At 42.1% G+C, this 18,007-nt stretch overlaps 1 protein-coding gene across 1 annotated transcript; it reads right to left on the bottom strand.

The window, feature by feature from the left end:
- Positions 1–17,735, bottom strand: LOC131344584 (NACHT, LRR and PYD domains-containing protein 12-like). The gene is made up of 14 exons (XM_058376986.1): positions 17,616–17,735; positions 16,636–16,755; positions 15,408–15,514; positions 9,652–9,925; positions 9,050–9,263; positions 7,160–8,948; positions 6,743–7,003; positions 6,420–6,596; positions 6,041–6,301; positions 5,481–5,654; positions 2,106–2,276; positions 1,855–2,028; positions 1,586–1,632; positions 1–1,337 (listed from the first exon to the last, which is right to left on the bottom strand). Exons 2-14 carry the CDS (start codon positions 16,699–16,701, stop codon positions 805–807), a joined length of 4,248 nt encoding a protein of 1,415 aa, XP_058232969.1. The 5' UTR covers positions 16,702–16,755; positions 17,616–17,735; the 3' UTR covers positions 1–804.
- Between the last annotated feature and the right edge of the window lie 272 nt (positions 17,736–18,007).

The following is an 18,007-nucleotide window of genomic DNA, read 5'->3' as shown; positions in this document are numbered from 1 at the left end:
TAAAATTACAATTATGCAAGAACATTAGGGGCCCTAAGAGACAAGTACATCAGTCAACCCATTTCAATCATATTAATAGGCAAGAATAAACAGAATTAATATTTCAATTAACATTAATGTGGAAAATAACCTTTAATAAACAATAAAAATACTGAACAACAACAACATACAGTTTCTATACAAGAAAACTACATAAGTAATGAATAAATAACCAAAAATCAAAATAAATATGTATTAAAAATGAAAGAAGAGAATAATACGATACAACAATAATACAACAAATAATACACATTTAAATAACAAATAAAATCAAAATGAAATGTAAAATATGAAATAATAAAAAAAAAAAAATCTAAAAATAATTATACATATAAACACCATAACCATTTTTCTTCTCCATTTCACATCTTCTGCACTGTGTATATTTATATCCCAGATCGATATAAATGCATTGCTACTTTAGTTACCTAATTAAGTAAAGTAACTACATTAATAAATAATAAAGTCTGCTTTTTGTGGTTGACCGCTTGTGCCTCTTATGTCAAGGAACTGCCCTGCAATCATGTGTTTAAAAAACAATTGCAGTGAAAAAATAAATACTGATTAAAATGCATGAAATATATATTCTACACACAGACGTATGAAAAGGATAAGATTCAAGTTATATAAAGTCAATCAAAAATGATTTACTTTTAACAGCACAATACACAGCTACATATTATTACTTCCTTTAAAACCTTTGACTTCATTCCTGACCTACCATACGGTAACTTCAATTAATTGAATGCTTTTTTAAAAAATTTTTTATTCTAACTCACACACAGCCAATGTGTCATCGACCCGGAAACCTGGATACAGGGGCTCGGTGAATGTTGTGTGAAACGTGTACGTGTGATACACCCTGTCAGAGGAGATGATAAAATAGGAGAGTGTACCAGCCTGCCAGTCTAAATAGATACCCATTCTTCTGGAGGGATTTGGTGGTGGAGATACCACTATCTCCTTGTTATTGTAACCGGCATAATAACCATAGTTGTTAGAACAGAACAGAATCCAGGATTTATTATTCATCCCCAGTTTGCAGTCATTGCTGCGACCTTTTCTGTTAATACCTTTGTAAGTTACCCCATTGTATATGTTATTTCCAGTCCACTCAGTTTCCCAGTAGAAGCGAGCACCACTCAGAGGCTCCCTGCACAAAATCTGGGCGTAGTACTCAAACCGGTCCGGATGGTCCGGATACGGCTGTTGACTCCGAGTCCTTGTCACCTTTTTGTCACCACTTAGAGGCATTGTTCTGTGTGCTGTGTTTGGGTCCAGAGTGATCTCACAGGCATCTGTGGAGAAATTGCTTCCGAATCAGTTCTCAACAATAGATGGTCTAACTGGTTGGTTAACTATTTCTCAGGTCTGTAGTTGTCTGTAGATAATTTTCAGTAAAGATCATTGGATCTAAAAAGAACTCTAAAGAATGAACAAATAAAACATTCTTACAAAGTGCCTCAATATATTAAAATATAAAAATTAAAATAAGTGACTTCATTTTGGAAGGTACAATGGTAAACTAAATTGTGTATGTTCTTACATTTCTTTAGTCCTGGTTTGATCCTGCACTCGCCACAGTGATCCACACTGTACAGAAAACAGAGAAGTCACATAAGAATGGAGATAACTAATTCTTTTAGCACACTTTTAAAACACAAAAAAAGACAAAAAACCTTGTGCATGATTCATCCATGACCATCAATAAAAATGTTTTTCTTTACATTTTGAACTCATTTCATTTTTTGACCCTGAAGCAGCACAATCCAATGCCAGAGGTTAAAACAGATTTTCTTCCCTTGTTCCACTCACCTCAGTTTCTCCAGGTTACAGTGTGGATTCTCTCGTACAGCAGACAGCTGTCTCACTCCTGACTCTCCTGGATGATTGTAGCTGAGATCTAGCTCTCTGAGCTGTGAGTGAGCTGAGCTTAGAGCTGAAGCTAGAGCAAAGCAACCGTCTTCTGTAACACAACACCCTGAAAGACTGCAGAGAAACAACCTTTACACTTCATTCACAATTACTAAATACAAAACCAACACACACCTTGGTTCAGCACTTACCCCAATTTCTGTAGTGAGCATCCTGGATCCTGAAGACCAGTGCAAAGCAGCTTCAGTCCTGAATCTTTCACATCGTTGTCTCTGAGCTCCAGCTCTGTTAAACAAGTGTGTGAACTCAGAACGGAGGCCAGGTGTGAACAGGACGTCTCTGTCAGATTACACCATCGTAGACTGCAGCAGAGAAAAGAAATTCTGAATTGTACATCTCAAGATACATTCCTTCATTCTTTGCTAACATACAGTTCCTTCATAGCCCTTGAGCTTTTCCACATTCCACAAACGTAAATGTATTTTACTGAGATTTTATGCGATAGACCAACACATAGTGGCACATAATTCTGAAGTGGAAGGAAATTTTATTTTTACAAATAAAAATCTGAAAAGTGTGCCATGCATTTGTATTCAGCCCCTTTTACTCCACTGCCCCTAACTAAAATCCAGTGGAACCAATTTCCTTCAGAAGTCACCTAATTAGTAAATAGAGTCCACCTGTCTGTAATCTCAGTATAAATACAGCTGATCTGTAAAGCCTTCAGAGGTTTGTCAGAGAACATTAAGGAACAAAAGTAGGGTTAGGTTATAAAAAAATATACCAAGCTTTGAACATCTCACTGTTCAATCCATTATCCAAAAATAGAAAGAGTATGGCACAACTGCAAACCTACCAAGACCAGGCAAGAAGCATTAAACAGAGAAGCAGCCAAGAGGACAATGTAACTCTGGAGGAGCTACAGAGATCCATAGCTCAGGTGGGAGAATCTATTAGTCATGCTCTTCTGGCCTTTATGGAAGCGTGGCAAGAAGAAAGTTATTGTTTAAAGAAAGCCATAAGAAGCCCCTTTGCAGTTTGCGACAAACCATGCAGGGGACACAGTGAACATGTAAAAGAAGGTGCTCTGGTCAGATGAGACCAAAATTGAACTTATTGGCCTAAATGCAAAACGCTATGTGTGGTGGAAAACAAACACTGCACATCACCCTGAACTACAACAGGTTACATATGTAACTCGGTTCCCTGAGAAGGAAACGAGATGCTGCATCATGGGAACGCTTCTATGTGGAAGTTGTGTCTGAAGGTCTGTGTGAAATCACGCTGATTTATCGGCTTGGGTAGGTCATGTGACGAAGCGGCCCGTGCCAGCAAGACCATAAAAGAGCATCTATGTCACATTACTATAACTTCTACTTGTCGGGAGGAAGTGCGAGTAGACCCCAGGGTGTGGCCAGCAACACTGCATCTCGTTCCCTTCTCAGGGAACTGGGTTACATACATGACATGGTGTAGTTCCCTTTTGAGAGAACTCAGTGCTGTGTCATGGATGACGCTATGGGAACGCCAGTACCAACACCACCACACGCTGGGAGATCTGTCCCAGAAGTTGTGAAAGAGCACAAACTAGCCAGGAGCAGAGCATCATTAGTACTGTAAGACCCAGGACACAGGAGTGGGTCCAGATCCAGGTAATAGAACCTGATAAAAGTGTGTGGAGAGGACCAACCTGCCGCAGCACAAATGGAAACGAAAAGGGAGAGAACCTATGCCTATGCTCAAGCAATAGGTGTAGGTCCCAAAAACCTGAACTGGGCACAGCAGGTGCAGTCTCTTCTGCTCCACCAACTTGTGGGGTGGAGAGCAGAAGGCCTGCAGAAAGGCCAGATGAGCGGCTTATAGCAGAGCCGTGTACAGGGTCAGAAACTCCTCAGAGGCTGACTCCATTAGCTCAGAGGTCCTAGGAGGGGAGACACGATCTACAGGAAAGCCTCAGCCGTCTGGCACCTCACAGGAGGTGAGAGACCAGAGAACAGGCACATGACTCACAGCAAAGGCTGCCACGTATACCTCAATGTAGAGGGTGATAGGCCCTCAAAGAGGCGTGTCTGCAGGAACTCTAGCACTGTACTAATAGGGCAGTGAACTAGATCCTGACAATGCTGATTACACTAGAGGTGAAAGTTCAAAATAGTCTCCACAACCTCAGTTTGGAGAACAGTGTCTAGGAACTGGTCCCCATCAGGGGCCAGACCAGAGGTTCTAAATCTCAGGCTGGGGGGAAGAATCAACCATGCAACAGAGAGATGAGGCTCCTCCTGATCCCAAGGAGCACCATCCAGAAGGAAAAAGAGAAAGGCACAGGGCACAATTGGTCAACTCCTCAGAGGTGAACTTCTCCCCAACCAAAAATTGCCATATTCATTCCACCACCCCAGGGGTGGAAATGCAATTCCCCAGGCCTCACCTCCTGCCTCAGCTGGAAGTCTGCTTCCCGATTATGTGCTATGGAATGTAAAAAGCTCTCAGCGAGAGAAATATGGTCTCTACCTATTGCCAGATCTGGTGCACCAACCTGAACAGGGGGTGCAAACACAGACTACCTTAATGATTGAATAAGGGGAGCTCCAAAGGTAGCCCCTGAGTTTCAGGAGAAAGTGTTTCAGCACTAGAAACATAGAATCCATCTTCAGACAATCTGAGCACCATGAAAGACAGGAGCCCTCCTAAATGCCATTGGCAGGGCAGAACTCTGGTGCTTTCCAGCCCGAGAGGGGGGCATCTGTCAAAAGATACATGCGACAAGGACACGCCCTAAGAGTGGGACCTAAGGTGAGAAACTTGACGGTCCACGTAAGAAGGGTAGGAAGCTTGTGGCACGTAACACTTGTGACCCTGAAAAGGGTGTTTAAAGATACTCACCCTTCAGGATTATCATTGCAAATCAGTCCTTAGACCTGATCTGCAACACAGTGACCTTGAGTGTTAACATCCCGGGCTTGTATGTTTCAGCATACAATTCGGAGCACACGGGTCTAAAATTGGGAGAGGTGTTAGCCTCTCGCTGTTCTCACCTCGCATAGTGCCCTGAAACAGCAAGCTGGCAGGGGCTTACCCAGGAGTTGGCAACACATAAGGAGCAGGAGCATATTCATGTGTTAGAATGGCCCAGTCAAAGTCCAGACCTAAATCCAATTGAGAATCTATGGCAAGAATTGATTGCTGAAATTGCTGTTCACAGACACTCTCCATCCAATCTGACTGAGCTTGAGCTATTTTGCAAAGAAGAATGGGCAAAATCTCCAGATGTGCAAAGCTGGTAGAAACATAGCCCAAAAGGCATGCAGCTGTATTTGCAGCAAAAGGTGGTACAAAGTATTGAATCAGGGGGGCTGAACACAAATGCATACCACACTTTTCAGATATTTATTTGTAAAAAACTTTGAGTTTCCTTCCACTTCACAATTATGTGCTACTTTGTGTTGGTCTATCACATAAAATCCCAATAACATACATTTGTGACAAAATGACAAAATGTGGAAAAGTTCAAGGGATATGAAGACTTTTGCAAGGCACTGTAAAAAAAATGTAACCATTGTATTTACCTGAGTTTTTCGAGAAAGCAGTTTGGGCTGATTAATCCAGCACAGAGCAGCGCTACTCCTGAATCTCCAATGTAGTTTTTGCTGAGATCGAGCTCTCTGAGGTGTGAGTTTTCCGACTGTAGAGCCAAGGCCAGAGTTTCACACATCTCCTCTGGAATGCCGACATCAGCAAGTCTGGAGATGAGCAAATAATATTAGCATGTCAACAATTTATGTTACACATAGGCTTTGCAGCAAACTACACAGATTCCTGATCGGCGATTCTGTTCCTGGAGAGCTGCAGTACCTCAAGCTGGAAATTAGTTCGAATTTAATCCTACACACTTGGGCCAAATAATCAGTCTACTTGTTCAACTGGATATTCTCTGTTGAATTTGACTTGGAACAGTTTTTTTTCCCACAAATTTCACACCAAACATCAGACAAAGCTGCGTAACACACTCAGAGGAAAGTGCTGTCCTCCCTCTTGTTTATATATGAGATGGGTAGAACTAAATTTTACAGGAACATCTTCAGAAACAGGATTGCTTTCAAAAACCCAACAAACTGTGATGGTAAACCTTATACTCTTGAGTTTACAATCTGGATTCATCAGTCCTTTAGAGAGAAGTTTTATTCCGGAATGGCCAAGGTTGTTGTAGCTCAGATCCAGTAAGTCCAGGTTACAGCTTGGATGTGTTAGTCCATCGCAGAGTTCTTGCACTCCAGAGTCTCCAAGCTTGTTGTAGCTGAGATCCAGCTTTCTCAAACACGAGTTAGATGACTGGAGAGCAGTTTTCAAGGCTTCACATGATTCATGGCTGAGGTCACATCTGTCTAAGCTGTAAAGTCACAGAAAACATTTCACTTTGTAATGTCACCTTAACCTACTTCATTATTTATTAAATAAATTAGTTATTGAAAAAAAAGAATGCTGATTTCAGATTACAGTAAATTAACCTGAGTTTCTCAAGTTTACACCGCAAACTAATCAGTCCAGTGCAGAGAAGCTTCACTCCGGAGTCTTTAATGTCTGTGTTGGAGCCGAGGTCGAGCTCTTTCAGGTGGGAGTTCACAGATTGGAAAACTGAAGCCATTAATTCGCACGATTGTTCTGAGAAGTTTGTACCAGCCAATCTGCACACAGGTAAAAAGTACAATGATCAAACACAACTAGTGTGTCCCGGTTTATTATAAAATATATACAGCATCAGATTCAACTGAAATAAAAAGCATTAGCATCAAGTGCCATGACTATTGGAATGAGCAAAATAATTACAAACCCAAGTGTCTGCAGTTTACAGTGTGGACTCATCAGACAGTCGCACAGCTGCTTCACTCCGATAGGTTCCAACTGGTTATGACTGAGGGTCAGTTTCTCCAGTTTGCTGTGTGGATTTGAGAGACTGGTGCAAAGAAGTTTCACTCCTAAATCTCCCAAACTGTTAAAGCTCAGGTCCAGTTCTACCAGGTGTGAGTTGGCGGACTGGAGAATCGAAGCCAGGGTCTCACAGGATTCGTCGGTGAGGTTGACACCTGCAAGACTGGGAAATATCTTGGAAATTTACTCATTTGTTTAGGGAAAGGTCAGGGATTTAGGATTCGGAAACACAAACATCAACAATACAAAACATTACTGTTCTTCAGAAAAATCACTGGCTTTTGTACTTTGTGTGACTCAACAGTTCAAAAAATCTTACCTGGCTTTTCTCGAGGTCTTGACCACTGGCAGAAGTCTCCGATATCCCTCAGGAGACGTGTTACACATCTTCAGGTCAAATTCATTCATCACGTCCTCTGACGTTAGCAGCACATAGGCCAAGGCTGAGCACTGGTCAGGTTTAAGCTCCGCCTCTGACTGCTTGCCTGATCTCAGGAAAGTACGGATTTCTTCCACCAGTGAGTTGTAATTCAGTTCGTTTAGACAGTGAAACAGGTTGATAGTACTTTCAGCCGATGACTCCTTTCTTATCTTCTCCTTGATGTAGTCCACTGTGTCCTCCAAACTCTCTGAACAGAGTTTTGGCAGCAGGCCTCTCAAAAGAACCTGATTGGAGTCGAGTGACAGGCCGAGGAGAAAGCGTAAGAAAAGGTCAAAACGTCCGTTCTCACTCTTCAGCGCTTTATCCACAGCGCTCTTGTGAAAATCTGACATCTTCACCACATTGCTCAGATTCTCGCCGTTCTCTTGAAGGATGTTTACGCGGCTGTCCGTAAATTTAAGTTGCGCGTAAACAGCAGCTAAGTGCTCCTGAATACTCAGATGTACAAAGCAGAAGACCTTCTCTCTGTACAATCCGAACTCTTCTTTGAAAATTTCTGTGCAGATTGCAGAGTACTCGGTGGCTTTGCTAACATCTATGTCGCATTCGGTTAAATCATCTTCGTAGAAAATCAGATTTCCTTTCTCTAACTGCAGAAACGCTAACTTGGCCAGTTTGAAGATCATCTCTTTGTCAGATTCGGGCAGGTCAGTGTCGACCTGAGTCACTCCGTGGTATTTCTTGTTTTTCAGGTGTGTCTGAATGAGAAGAAAGTGGTTGTACATCTGGGTCAGAGTTTTAGGCACTTCTGTGTCTGACTGACCCAACATCTTCTCCAGAACAGTAGCAGATATCCAGCAGAAAACAGGGATATGGCACATAATGTGGAGACTCCTTGAAGACTTTATGTGTGCAACGATTTTGTCAGCAAGGTCTTGATCATCGAACCTCTTTCGGAAGTACTCCTCTTTCTCCGAGTCTTTAAACCCGCGGACCTCAGTTACCTGGTCAACACACTCAGGAGGGATCTGATCGGCCGCTGCTGGACGGGAGGTTATCCAGAGAAGAGCAGAGGGAAGTATATTTCCCCGAATGAGGTTTGTCAGCAGGACATCCACTGAGATTTTCTTTGTCAAGTCACAGCACATTTCATTGTTCCTGAAATTCAGTGGAAGTCGGCACTCATCCAGGCCGTCGAAGATGAAAAGGATTTTCACTTCCTCGCTTCTTATAGTGCTGAGTTCTTTAAGTTCTGGAAAGTATTGATGAAGGAGCTCCATCACGCAATATTTGTCATTCCCCTTCAAATTCAGGTCACGGAAAGGAAGTGGGAAGATGTAATGGATATCCTGATTGGCTTTTCCTTCTGCCCAGTCCAGGATGAATTTGTGCACGGATACGGTTTTCCCAATCCCAGCGATGCCCTTGGTTAGCACGGTCCGGATGCGTTTGTTCTGCCCAGGTAAAGGTTGAAAAATGTCTTCGCATTTTATCACAATCTCTTCAGCTCCTTTGTTCTTGCTCGCATCCTCGATCTGTCTGATCTCGTGTTCTTTATTGATAGCTCCATCCCCTCCTTCTGTAATGAGAAGCTCTGTGAAGATATCGTTTAGGAGAATCGGGTTCCCTTGCTGAGCGTTCCCTTCACGTATGCACTGGAATTTCGATCTAAGATGATCCTGTAGTTTAGATTTAAGATGATCTTGGATGGTCTTATGACTTTTCCCTGTGGAAAGAAAAATGAACCAGTTAAATAAAAGAATGAGTTTAGAGCAGGTTCATTGGAAATGCTTCAGTAAACAGATATCTTATATACAGAGATCTTACCTAACTCCAACATGACCTTGAGAGCAATCTTTGGAGCTGCATCTGAGCCAAATCTGTCCAGAATGAGTTTAGATGCTTCCTGGATATCACATGTCACCTGAGCAGTCTCAAAGCATTCTGAGTAATTTTGGCACAGATACAACATAAACTTTTTTGTGTCTATGTTGGTCAGTGTTTGCTCAAGTAAGGTCAATGTATCCAGCTCCAGCAGGGCCTGGAACCAAAGGTCAGAAGATGTTTATTAATTTTCTTAAACAGCAGCTCTGACTGTAGTGTAAGAGTAAATCACAGGTTAGCATTTCCATGGTAACAGCTGAGCTACAGACTTGTTTTGGGGACAGCTTTGGGAGTACTGTAGAACTTGTTGAGTTTTCTAGTCTACGTTTAGTTAGCATTTATGGAAGGAGTCTCCAGTGTCAGTGGTGTAAATCTGTAACTTTATAGAAGTTTGCATGCCTTTTTATTTCACTGTTACATGACAAGCTACGTATTTTTATTTTAATGGCTGCTATAAAGAACATGAATTATGATGCCTTATGGATTAAACAGCCCTGAATGAGCTGCACAGCTTCTGTAAACACATCAAGTATTTTTGACCTTACCCTAGCTGTCTGTGTGTAGCTTTTGTTATGTCCTCGATGTTCCACAGTCGCGCACTGTTTACAGATCAGCATATGATCTGTCTTGCAGTAGATTTCCAGAGGCCTGCGGTGCTGCAGGCAGAGTTGTGGCACATGTGGCTCGGACCTCACCGGTACTGAGGCTAATAGGTGCAAACGTAGGACAGTTTCCTCATCATTCTGGATGAGTTCTGACTCATCACTTGCCACAGAGAGATTACATGTTGGAGCTAAGTTTGGTCTTTCTAGTTCAACACTGCAAACAACAGGAAAAAAATACAACTTTGTCATTTTAGAGACCTAAAGTTCTAACACGGTTGACACAAAGACCCCCTGCATCATCTTTGTGTCACTGTGTCAACAGACTGAAATGCAACAGTAGGTATGTTTGATAAAAAAAAGGGAGCTTCCTAAAGATGTAATGACAATACCCCCTCCAGACAGCCAGAGAGAGCCCTCTCCTGAATACTGATGTGGTTCTGGGTCAAAGGGCACTTCTTGGTTTTGTCCCTTCTTAAACTATGCTCACATCGACATTCTGTGTGTAGTATTTTTTAGTTCAGACTTCTTACCAAGCCGTTCTGTTTCTCATTGTGATTGCTATTTCCATGTATCAACTTTGTCTTGTTCTGTAGATTTTTAGAGTACTTTTACTGCAGAGGATTCCTCCAACAGAGCAGAGGCCTATCGCAAGGAATTCACCAGTTCAAATTCAGTACCCTGGCTACATGCTGTGGGACTTAATCCTGCTCTCCAGGCTGAGAGTTCCTGCAAGGACATGAACCTCACCCTGTTCCAAGTCATCACTACAACCATTCGTCTGGACAACCTCCTGCATTCCCAGCACTCTCAGATCCACCGCAGCGCTTCCTATGGAGAGGATGCCTTCCCACCAACCTCAGAGTCCATGAAGATCAGCAAGACACGGATGTCAGCCAAAAAGTGCCCGTGTCACCTACACCTGCAACTTTACCCTTTACAACTTTACAAATGCCATGCACTGCTAACATATAATAGACAGGCATAACTGGACATCGCCATTTCAGCCACCTTTTTGAATTTATACCTCAGGAGCTACAAATCATTAACTGCTCCTGCAGCCACCGCCACCACCCCCAGGAAGGCCCTGATGCACCAAGCTTGAGTGAGGAAGCTGACCTGAGGAGTGTGTTCCGGAAACAGCAGTGAAAGCAAGGCAAGAGGGGGGGGCTCCATGCTAGCCTGAAAACCCATGCTAGCTGGCCACTGCCAGCCAGCCTCTTGTTAGCTAACGTGCAATCTCTGGAAAACAAACTGGACGAGCAGAGAAAGGATTACATCACAATGGGAAGTAAGAGAATGCTGCCCCCACTTTGGACAATCAGACCACATCTCTTTGTTCTTGTACCCGGCTTACAGACAAAGACTCAAGCAAACAAACCCTGTCACCAAACAGGTTAAGCTCTGGATGCAACAGACTGAAGGCATCTTGCAGGACTGTTTTGCTCTGACAGACTGGGATGTGTTTAAAGCTGCAGCAACTCAGGAGGACTCTTCTGTCAGCATACAGGATTATTCTGAGTATGTGACTGGGTACATTAGCACTTGTCAGGAAGTTCCCCAATCAGAAGCCCTGGATAAACAGTCAGGTACGCCACATGCTGCGTGCTCGATCATTTGCATTTACTTCAGGCAATGAGTACAAAACTGCAAAATGCAGACTGAGAAAAGCCATTACAGTGGCCAAGAGACAGTATAGCGAGAAGCTGGATAGTTTCTACTCTACTGCTGATGCTGGGCAGATGTGGCAAGGCCTGCAGCACATCACAGACTACAGGATCACCACGAGGACTACTATTAGCTCCTCAGACAGCCTGCCGGATGACCTCAACACTTTCTATGGCCGTTTTGAGACCTCCAGCGACAACACAGAGAGGAGGCACACACACACTTGGACACACGTTGACCTTTGGCTTTCATTAGCTGAAGCTCAGAAGTAAACCAAGGTGCTGAGTGAGAAAAGGTGACTGTCCTTGTTTTCAGAAGGGCAAGAGAATTAAGAATACTATTAAGACCATTATTGTAATGAAGAACCAGATCATCAGGGTTGGATAAATTGTTAATGTTTATAAGACTATCAATACCACAGGAAAGAGCATCAGAATTGATGTCTTTAATATTGCGAAATGAGATGATACGAGGTCTTGATTACAGAAAGAGTGAGTTGAACATTGAATGAAAGAAGTAAGTGATCAGTTATAGGGAGATCATCAGCAGTACAGACCAAATGAGTAAGACCAGAACAGCAAATTAAATCCAAAATGTGTCCCTTTGAATGAGTAGGAAAGTCAATATGCTCCCGGAGACCAAAACTCTCTAGACAGGCAACAAAGTCTCTAGTAAGAGGGTGGTTAATGTTGTCAATGTGTATATTAAAGTCACGCAACAATATTATATTTGAGGAAAGAGTGATTAAGTGGGTGAGAAAAGCAGTAAAATCAGATGTAAAATTGATTTTTGGTCGGGGGGTGATAAACCACTGCAACAATGGTGGGAGGGGCCCAGGGAGTTCACACACAGTTGATTCAAAAGAGTCAAATGCAGGAGCGGACACTGGCAAGACTTTCCACTTCTCATGATGAATATTCGTGAGACCACCTCCCCGGCCAGAGCCGCGAGGTTGACAGATATAAACAAATCCAGGAGGAATTGACTCACTGAGGGCGGAAGAGTCATTGGGTTGTTGCCAAGTTTCTGTCAAACAGAGAAAGTCAAACTTTCGGTCGGTGAGGAGATCCTGGATAAGATTACCCTTGCTCATAAGAGAGCGGATATTTAGTAGATCGAAGCATTAGCCGACCTACCTGGTCTAGCTAACACAGTGTGATCAACACCCCGGCCGGTGTAGTGCGAAGGACATCAAGAAGAAGTCCAGATGGATTTTATTCCCGTAGGGTTGTCGAAGTGGAAACTCCGACGCGACCCACGATGGATGTATCTACGACATATCCGGGTGAATATGTAGCGTCGGCGAAGGCTCCGACAGGTGAAAGCAAAGCTGGAGCAGTTCAGCAGCCAAGTACTGGAGCAATCCTGTCGCAGGTTTGTAGACCGGCAACAGAAGTAGCCAAACGATGGCATACCAGAAATGAATCCAGCCGACCTACACTGTAGACGAAAACTCACTGTAGACCAGGGAAGGGTTCGGAAACAAAACAAAAACAAACACATCATAACAAACATGTTATGAAACATCATAACAAACGTTGGCACCCCACAGGGGTATATTCTCAGTCCCATCCTCTACACATTGTTGACATATGATTGTGTCATGTCCCACAAGGACAACATCATCCTTTGTTGATGACACCACAGTGATGGGACAGATCACTGGTAGGGATGAAGTAGCCTACAGGAGGGAGGTGGCCAGTCTTTTGACATTGTATGAGGACAACAACCTCACCCTCAACAAAGACAAGACAAAGGAGATGATAGTGAACATGAGGAAGGAGAGGAGAACTCATCGGCCACTGTTTCCGAGAGCTTGAAGTGGAGAGGATGAGCAGCTTTTTTTTTTTTTAATAACATTTTATTTATCAATCCATTATTTCTTTAATTTCTTTTTATTTCACAACAAAAGACACTACATTGTAGAGAAACAAAACAACAAATACAAGAACAAATGACGAATGAATATTTGATAAATGAATATTTCTTGCAACATATATTCAATATTGTACACTTGCACATACAGATAACAGTCTATATTTCTATATTTACATACTATATATCTCTAATTCTGCTGGATCCTTTTACTTTTTATGTTTCTGTGTATTTATATGTGTGTGTTTATTTTATTTAATTTCTCATATAGTTTTTGTACTTGTCTGGCATTCACTGTGGACAGCAAAGAAAGAATTTCATTGTACAGGGAAACTTTTTTCCTCACTGTGCACATGACAATAAACATTGCTCTCCTACCTGCCCCAAAAAGCCAAGACAATCTAATCCTATGGTGGGCATGTTCTCTTATCCCTTGAATATTTTGATACATGTCCGTATCTGCTATGCTATTGTGGCACATTTCCCCTCGGTCTTAGTTGACTTCAGATCAGTTAATCTAATCCACCACCAGCTGGTCTTACAACTGTGCCTACCCATGGCCATCCCCCTGAGATTAACCGTAGACAACCTGCCCATCGGAGACAGCTTCATCAACCACCAAACCATGCCTATAACCCTCCAGGTGGGACTGTTCCACGTGGAGAAACTTGTCTTCTTCATGATCTTGTCTCCTTCAAACCTTATCATTCTGGGATTCTCATGACACCATGTGAACAGCTCCCAGTTTTCCTGGCAAGAGAGGGAACATACCTACTGGTCACAGTTCTGCATCACCCACTGTATTCAGGGTCACCTCTCCTAATCTGTGCCGCTTGACCATCTTTGAAGGCCTAGCTACTGGCAATGCCGTTGATGTCCCTCTGGTGTACCATGACTTCATGGAGGTATTTAGCAAAGAACATACCACAAAGCTACCCCCACACTGGCACTGGGACTGTGCTATTGAACTGCTATTGACACACACTTCACCTCCCTAAACCCGAGTTTAGCTTTGTCAATCTCTAAGACTCAGGCGATGGAAGAATACATTGGTATAATACTTCTGCATCTTTGGCCTCCTGGAGGATATAGTGTCGTACTGAAGGACCCAGTTCACATCAAGGGTCTTTTGCAAGCACCTTGTAGTCAACTTCAGCCTCACCTCTAGGTATTACCCACAATCAAATGGCCACGCAGAGCGCCTAACCAGGAGCTATTATCTATGCTCGTACAGCAGCTATGAACAGCATATGTGGAGTGAATTCCTTCCCTGGGCTGAATATGCACATAATTTGTTGGCTTATTCCTCAACCGGCCTCACACACTTCCACTGTGTTCTAGAGTACCAACCCCCCCTTGTTTCTGTTGTCCCTCTGCAATGAGCCATCAGACACCAGCGTCTGCCGGCCAACCGCCACCTCCAGTAACATCTGCCCTACCAACCTGGACATATGGTCTGGCTTTCAACCAGGAAACTGAAACTTAAGCCGCCATGCTGTAAGCTCAGCCATAGGTACATAGGGCCTTTCAAAATTATATGCCAGGTCAACCCGGTCACGTATCATCTCACATCCTGGACACCTCGCTCACAGAGCACTTTCATAGAGACCATCCTGGCAAACCTGCACCTCATAGGAGAACACCGGGAGATGTTCCTGTAACAACGTCACCTGCAACACCACCTTCTAACCTGATTATTGATGTGGCTCTGGGACTAAGGCCTTAAACCATGCTCACGCTGCTGTTCTGTGCGAAGTATTGTTAGTTCTGACTACTTACTGAGCCGTTCTCTGTTTCTCATTGGGATTGATACTTCCTTACATTGACTTTGCCTTGTTCTCTTGTTTTTTGCTCTTTGGATTTGTGTTGTTTGGTTTTGGTAGCCATGTTAATTGTTTGGTTTCATGAGCTGTGCCTGGTTTTTGACTATGTTTTTGCTTCTTGTTACATTGTTTGCTATCGGATTTTACTATCAATAACACTGCTTATGGATTCAACAGAATCTGCTTCAGGGGGTTCCTTATAGAAGAATAGTGTTTATGTTCTTCTTTTGGAAGCAGGCATAGGAAAAGTGATAATGAAAGAAAAAAACTGCAGTTTGTTATTAACATAAATAACGTGTTAGGACAGTAGTTAGAGATTACTGAATTGCAAACCTTTTTCCACTGATCTTTTTCCCTCGACTGAATTCGTAAAGAAAATCCATGGATGCATCACTCTTCATGGACAGACAGCTGGGAGCAGGAGAGCTTGGTCTTTCTGCCTAAATGACCAGAAATGACATTTCAATGATTATTTTCATATTTTCTAAACACTAAGCACTGTCCAAATATTCAAATATCGCTGTTTCAAATATTTGGAGTCAATCTCATAAAGCTTCATTGACAAGCTACAGGATAATTTTGTCTTTTTAACTTGATGAGAGGAAAAAAAATCAAGAAAATGGGAATGAGTGTTTATAGCTGCTTTAACGTAGCAAACTTGTTTCACTGACAAACAGTGCATTATGTATAAGCATTTCACACCTAGCCCTTCACTGGTGTCCTTCCTGAATTAATCCACCTCTATACCATCATTATGACGCCACGGCAATAGATACTAATCAACCAATAAATAGCAAAGTATAAAAGAAATTAGGCTACAGCATTTCACACGTCACAAGGAATAGTCCATTTTATTACAGTCCGCCTTAAAATGCATTTGTAAGGATGTCTGCGACCAAATCGATTCCTTCTCCTCTGTCAGCCATTGTGAGTTAAAATATATAAATTTTATTTAGTTTGTGCGGTTCACTGCCTCTGACTGCTCCAATTATCCAATCAAAGGACTGGAAACTGCTGACGTAATCGTACGCCTGCTAGATGGCCCCAGTGACACCAACTCGAAATCTGATTGGTTAATCGAACAATTTCATTGCCACTTATTTTAAGCTCCAGGCGCCTGCACTATTGATTCTGAAGGCCTTAAGGCAGATTTCTTTTACTCTGGCGACACATGATGTCATCCACTGTCTGAAATATGATTGGATAAATACTCTGATCATAAATATACACGACTGGAAGCAGCGCAACCGAGAGAAAAGCTATGAAATGTAGAGAATAGACTATTGGGAATAATTTAATACACATTCATGGAAAAATATATTAAATATATTAAAATGCAATGTCAGTGATTCAGATCACTGCTGTTTAGGCCAGCAGAGAAGGCCTTACTGACCCTGACGGTCCACCACTGTGTATAAGCCTACAGAGGCTGTGTAAAGCCTTATAAAGCATTCTAACAGAACCTACACTGTCATCTCTACAATCACTGGCACCTTTATGAGGTAAAGAGGATTATATTATATACATTGAGACAGACTGATAAGAACAGATCAGTACTCACTGCAGATTCTGCTGATGTTCTTTTGGGCTGCTTTGTAACTCCATCTTGCTCTGCTGTCTGGCTCATGATTGACTGTAAAACAGTCACCTTTTCACATTTAAACCATATTGTTGCTAGAATCTACAAAAAAGTACAAAATATATGTTGTATAAATTGTGACATCCAGGTAGATTCTCAGGAAGGTTTTGCAAGTTTCACATTTTATATGTTATTCATTAATATGTTATTCATTAATATGTTAACATCAACACTTATTAAAGGATGTGGCTCTTCTGCTACGACGTCAAAGTCTTGTTTACTTCGAAAATGTGGTCAAATATGCAAGGGGACAGATAACATTGTCCTCTGAGTAGTTTCACCCTCCCTGGTTGGTATGCTATCTGTGGTATGTTAGGGCAGACTAATGGGTGGGAACTGGCAATGACCAAATTAAGAAGAAAAGGAAAACAACATACCTGTAATAAAACACTGGTGCATGTCATGTTTAATTAAAACTTCAATTAAAAATGCCACTATTTTGAACTTTTTATTGAAAACAGGCTGCTCTACATTAATGTACACTGTTTGGCTGTTTACACAGATGGGGGAAAGAAAGCTACTATAGTGTATCATCAAGTGTTACATGTTTTTTTTTGCCCACATTAGAAGGGGCAAAGAGACAAAGGTATAAATGTTAAGTTTGTCCTCCACTCTGGTTAGAAGAAAGTTACTGTTTCCCAGTGTAAGAGTTTACTGACCCTCCATGTAACAGTGTTCAGTGTTCAGGAGAAAAGCTGAGTAACTGTTACTCTCATTACAGACTACTGCAAGTGTAATTAAACACAGCTACTCACAGCAAATACGCTACTACTGAACATCAAGGAATGCTTCGAGTATACTGAAGTAGTAGTAATAATAATATTAATAATAATACAAAGCATTTGACTCGAGAGTTGTTAATATATTCCAATAAAATATATGCTTTGTTAATGAAAACTTACTCGCTTTCGTCTGTCAATATATCCGGAAGTCTTTTACTTTCGTTATTTAGAAGCACAGAGAGAGAGAGGGAGAGAGAGAGAGAGAGAGAGAGAGAGAGGCGTGCTGCAGAAGCTAATATACTTTCTACCACCAGGGGCCGCTGTAATCATTCTGTGTGTAAAGGAGCTCACAGCTTTACTCTGATCAACCCCACACTTCTCTAAACTTATTTACATAAAGAAACGCCCACAAAACGCCATATAAGGTACACAACTTTACTTTAATAATAATAATAATAATAATAATAGCAATAAGAGCACCATAAAAACAAAAGCCTGCTCATGTCACTGCTTGTCTTGGACAATACTGAACATGTTAGCATTTATATTTCTGGCAGACACCAACTTTTATC

Source organism: Hemibagrus wyckioides, linkage group LG23 (genome assembly GCF_019097595.1).
Source record: "Hemibagrus wyckioides isolate EC202008001 linkage group LG23, SWU_Hwy_1.0, whole genome shotgun sequence".
Taxonomy (NCBI): Eukaryota; Metazoa; Chordata; class Actinopteri; order Siluriformes; family Bagridae; genus Hemibagrus; species Hemibagrus wyckioides.
Note: the sequence above shows the minus strand (reverse complement) of the source record. Positions and strands in the feature narration are given on the sequence as shown.

Bases quoted from the DNA above. Each gene is read 5' to 3' on its own strand.
- LOC131344584 (XM_058376986.1), bottom strand. From the start codon at position 16,701: ATGAGCCAGACAGCAGAGCAAGATGGAGTTACAAAGCAGCCCAAAAGA. The intron at 6,302-6,419 runs GTTAATTTACTG...GTGACTTTACAG, and splicing joins TGTAAACTTGAGAAACTCAG to CTTAGACAGATGTGACCTCA. The intron at 5,655-6,040 runs GTTTACCATCAC...GCTCATCTCCAG, and splicing joins TGTAAACTCAAGAGTATAAG to ACTTGCTGATGTCGGCATTC.